The sequence below is a fragment of the Cavia porcellus genome, unplaced genomic scaffold (assembly GCF_034190915.1).
Source record: "Cavia porcellus strain 051 isolate PalLab524CR breed Dunkin Hartley unplaced genomic scaffold, mCavPor4.1 scaffold_8, whole genome shotgun sequence".
NCBI lineage: Eukaryota > Metazoa > Chordata > Mammalia > Rodentia > Caviidae > Cavia > Cavia porcellus.
The window spans coordinates 40,246,926-40,252,147 of record NW_026947491.1 but is presented as its reverse complement, the minus strand read 5'-3'; the positions used below and the strand labels follow the sequence as shown (position 1 = coordinate 40,252,147).

Below are 5,222 nucleotides of genomic sequence, written 5' to 3'. Positions count from 1 at the left end.
CTCTTTACAGCCAATGGCATCTATGTTTCATTTTTTCTTCCTTTTTTCCTATTATCTTGATTACATCTGGAAATCATACCCTTTTCCTGCACTAAGAATTAGTAGTTTTTAAAAATTTTAAATTATTTTTAGCCAGATGTGGTGGCTCATGGCTGTAATCCCAGCACTCAGGAGGCTAAGACAGGAGGATTGTTGCAGGCTCAAGACCAGCCTGGGCTGCAAAGTGAGCTCAAGGTCAGCTTGAATTGTATAGTGAGATCCTGTCTCAAAAAGACAAAAAAATTTTTTTAAAAATTATTTTTAAAATTGCGGCATTTAATAATGCAAATGTCTAGGCTTCATTTCTTTTTTTTATTTAAAGAGAGAAAAAAAGGAAATAAAATAAAAAAAACAAAGCAGTAAAAGGGTACAAATAATACAGAATTTCAAGGAAAAAAATACAGTAAGATATCACTAGTTAATAGGTTACATATTGTCATCTTTGAAATAGTTGTCCAAATTATAAAATTAAAGCATGTAAAGTGAACATTGATACAATGAGATTGCAGACAGTGCTGATCAATGATCCAACAAAAGTTCAGTAATATGGATTTCCATCCTACACACTCAAACATACATGCAGTTATATCCCTTAGACCATCTTCTTTTCCTCTCTTTTTAATAACAATTACACTTTTTGTTTTTTTTTTTACTCCCACAATTCTTACTATTTTTTTGGAGAGAATAAAACCTAACGTGGCTAAACAAAACAGAGTTGGTTAGAACAAAAGGATGGGCATAGTACATGATGTAAAAATAGAATAGCAGGTGATCTAAAATGGTTACCATTGTGCCTCTTGCTATTTTTTAAAAAATTTGCCTATATCGTCAGGTACAATAGAACTGATCAAAACAGTACAGAACAAGACCAATAAAACCTACACTGGAGACCTTACAGAATTTCAAAAGAAGATAATAATCAAGCCATAATGGGCATCTTAGTGAATCTTATTGCCTTCAAAGTGGTTGCCTATACCCTCAAACTTGATACTATCAAACAAAATAGAATATAGTAAAATCTGACAGAACAAGATGGGGAGAGCAATACTGGGGATCATATCAGGTTAATAGGAAAACAAAAGAGTTACTATAATATATCCCGCTATTTTTAAATTTAGTTTTCCCTTAATTGAAAAAAAATGTAAGAAAAAATAGATTAATTTTAAAAAAGGGTGGGATTGAGGTAAAAGAGGACATTGCATTAGGACAACACAGGTCAGAACCGAACAATTTAAGCATCATTGTGTTTCACCCCCAGATAATCTAACATAATAGTAGTCACCATAGTGCCTCTTTCCTTGAATTATTTGAGTATAACTTCATATACTATAGCATCAAGCATATCAAGTCAGTCTGAAGCTATTCAAGAGAATGAAGAAATTACAGGGTATTTAGAACCAGTTAACAGAAAATGAACAATGGTTTCTCTATTATCTTTTTCTAGGCCTCATTTCTTAAAAGCCAGATTCTGTAGATCTTGTTGGCCAGAAGTCTTAATTTGTAAACCGTTTATATCATTCTAGTATCAGTGGATCATATAAAAGATCTTGAAAATCATACTGACAGTTCAAATAAAAAATTGGAATTTTATTTTGATTTTGGGGATTGAACTAATGGACACATGCATGATAAATATATGCTCTACCACTAGCCTTTCTTTCTTTCTTTCTTTCTTTCTTTCTTTCTTTCTTTCTTTCTTTCTTTCTTTCTTTCTAAGGGACAAGATGTTGCTGTATTGCCCAAATTGACCAAGTTGAACTCTTGGACTCTAACCATCCTCCTGTCCTAGCCTCCTAAGTAGCTGGATCTATAGGTGTTCACTACTGTGCCCACATTTTGCCATTTTTAATGGCCTTCAAAAATGATCTGATAGAGGCAAATTTCAGAATCTTTTAATTGGGCTTAATTTATCTTTTCTTTCTTAATTGCCTCCTTTTTCTCTACTATTCACTGGTTCAACATCAATGACAGGAGAACTAATGGGAACTCATCTAACAGTGGCCTAATGGTCTCCTGGGATCCAGGCATCAGTGGTTTGGGCTCTTGCCTCTTTTTTAACTTACCTTCACTTTTTTTTTTTTTGTCTTTTTCGTTTTTATCGGTACCAGGGATCGAACTCACGACTGCCTGCTTGCAAGGCAGGCGCTTATGCCGCTGAGCTAAATCCCCAGCCCCCCTGACCTTCACTTTCCCAAAGCAAAGTTCTATCTTTATGTAGTGAAGGATGTCTCTCATCCCGTCCTTGACTACTTTACAGACTTTAGGTCTAAGGATTTTACTTTTTCATTTCTGAGATTCCATTTGAGGCTGTGAGCCAAGTATGGTTTTACCTTCATTCTTGTACTCCTTACAATCACTCTTAACTTCCTTTTCCTGTCTGAAGACCTGATTCACTTTGGCTTAAGAATCTGCAAATGGTCCCCACTTGGAATTACCACCCTGCTCTCATTCTTTTCAATACTCATCCACTTATTTTTAAACTATTATTTATGGAATCTTTATAGGTTTTAGGCCCAGGATTAGGTATGTGATTAATCTCTATACAGTTACAACGGGGAAAACGGAAACAGAGGCAGAAGTCAATAGCTATGCTGTCCCCCTCAGTGGAGCATGCCCTAGGATGACCTGGCCCCAGAGTCTACACAAAACTCCCTTTACCTCTTGGTTCTTGAGGCTGTAGATGATGGGGTTGACCATGGGAGTAAGTACAGTGTAGAGGAGAGAGAAGGTTTTTTGGAGCTGGGGGACCATGTGGTCTGTTGGGGCCACATAGACTACAATAAGGGTACCATAAAACACCCCAACCACACTAAGGTGTGAAGAGCAGGTGGAGAAGGCTTTCTGCCTCCCGTGCCCTGAAGGTATTTTCAGTACAGCCCTCAGTATGAAAGCATACGATGTCACAATCAATAGAAAGGGGGCCAGGGTCAGAAAGCCCGAGATACTGATTCCAGTTCCCCACATGATCCTCGCATCCCCACAGAACAGGTCTACTACTGGAGCAAAGTCACAGAAGTAGTGGTCAATCTCCCTGCTGCCAGGACAGAGGGACAGAGGGGCTGCTAGGGCCAGAGTGAAGGCAGAGAAGAAGAAACCACTGAGCCAAGCACAAGTAGCCAGGCAGTTACAAAACCAGGAGCTCATGAAGACAGGGTAGTGAAGGGGATGGCAGATGGCCAAGTAGCGGTCATAGGACATGGCAGAGAGCAGGAGGCATTCAGCTGCAGCTAGGGAAGCAAACATGTAGAACTGAGTGAGGCAGCTGGTCAGTGAGATGACTTCTCTCCCTTGCAGGAAACTCTGTAATAGCCAAGGCATGATGTTGGAGGTGTACCCGATCTCTAGCAGGGAGAAGTGGCAGAGGAAGAAGTACATGGGTGTTTGGAGTGTCCGACTGGAGCCCACAGCCAGCAGGATGAGGATATTGCCCCCAATTGTCATCATATAGATGGTCAGAAACAAGGTGAAGGAGAGGAAGCCCAGGTGTTGTAGCTCTCCAAAGCCCAGGAGAATCAGCCAGGTGGTCTGGTTCTCACTGTCACCACTGGGCTGTTTCCTCATTTAGATCTGTGCCCAAAGGAAAAGACAAAAGTTAAAAATATTAACCCATATCCTGTTATGGCCATTGGTTTATTCCACCACTTTGGTTTTATCCTAGAGCAAGCATTAGTGACAAACCTTATTTTTTTTTTTATAGAAGAGAAACTAAGATCCAATGAGTTTGAGCTAATTACTCAAGGTCACTAAGGTGAATATTTTTCCTAGATTGTATTAAGAAATTAATATAGTATAATCATACCCTTTTAATCTTCTAGGTTAATTAAGTAATACAAAAAGGGATAATTTTCTTTGAAACTTACAAGTACAATCTGCATATACATGATTTTGAGAATAATTTGGTATGTTAAAGTCCAGATATTCTAATACCATTATTTTTAATGTAAAGAAATGGATCCTAATAAAACTAAAATAACCCACAGGCTATGAAGTTCATCTTTTCCTTTTTTTTCTGTTTAAATAAATATGCACCATTATGTTTCAACAAGTAAGACAAATGTTATGAATGTGAATGCTGAATCTGCGATATGCCACATCTAGAATGCCCACGAGGTGAGTTAGACAAATGTAGTCATTCTAATTAAACAACCAGGTAACACGGTAACAAGTTGGTTTGCAGCATCACAATAGTCCATTTAAAGTTTCTTTTCTCTTGAAGCCAGAGGTTCCATTTTGCTTCCAGTCTCATGTTATGTGTGTGACCCACCACAGAATGGGAACTTTTTGGACCCCCACTAAATGCCACAAACAGCTTTATCTCCCAAACCTTCCTTGCCAAAAGGAATATCTTGGGGTTGTCTTTCTAGATGTGAAGGTTTACCACAGCTTTGTTGCGATAATCTTTAATACACAATCTTTGGTAAACTAGGTAATCAACTGCAGCTGTCTCAGCAGAGACAGTAACTGTTACAGTTCGTTCAACTGGGAGCCAGGAGACCTCAGTGAGCGAGATTCTGGGGAGCTCCGAGATACCTTGAGTGAATGCAAGCACCACCACAACCACAGGGCGATCACTCTAGCTCTGGGGTGGTGGCAGAGAGACCCCATGCTCCCTGGGGAGCCTGGTGGTCACGCTGACCATGCTGGGAGCCCCACTGTGGGAGTCTGAAGTCAAGACTTGAACCTGAGTTTGCTTGATTTCAAAGCTTCTACACAGTATTCTGTTTAAAGTGCTGAATGATAGACATGTCAAAATTGGACAGGTGTGGTGGCACATGCCTATATTCCCAGCCCTTGGGAGGCTGAGGCAGGAGGATCCCTTGTGAGTTTGAGGCCAACACAGTGGGCTACACAGTGAATCTGAGGCCAACTTGACTACATAGCAAAACCCTGTCTCAAAAAAAAAAAAAACAACAATAAACAAACAAACAAACAAACAAAAAACAAAGGTAGAATTGGAAAGCATCACAGCAGTCTTCCTGCCAGCACTCTTCCTGTGATCTTGGCTGAGCACCCACAGAAGAACAAGTCTGCTAAGCTGTCTGGGAAGAGGGAGGTAGTTTTACTCTGACATCAGATACAGCACTGAGTCAGCCATTCAGTTCCCCTTCCAAGAAAGTCCAACTTACAAACCCAGGTAGCATCTGTACAACCTACCGTGTGAGAGACCTGGCTTAGCTCAGGTC

The 5,222-nt window shown here is 39.7% G+C and overlaps 1 protein-coding gene across 1 annotated transcript; it reads right to left on the bottom strand.

Annotated features, from left to right (window-relative positions):
- Positions 1-2,625: 2,625 nt before the first annotated feature.
- LOC100718144 (olfactory receptor 11A1-like) lies at positions 2,626-3,600 on the bottom strand. Its single transcript, XM_003476065.1, has one exon. The coding sequence runs from the start codon at positions 3,598-3,600 to the stop codon at positions 2,626-2,628; it is 975 nt and encodes a 324-aa protein (XP_003476113.1).
- Positions 3,601-5,222: the final 1,622 nt, after the last annotated feature.

Bases quoted from the DNA above. Each gene is read 5' to 3' on its own strand.
- LOC100718144 (XM_003476065.1), bottom strand. From the start codon at position 3,600: ATGAGGAAACAGCCCAGTGGTGACAGTGAGAACCAGACCACCTGGCTG.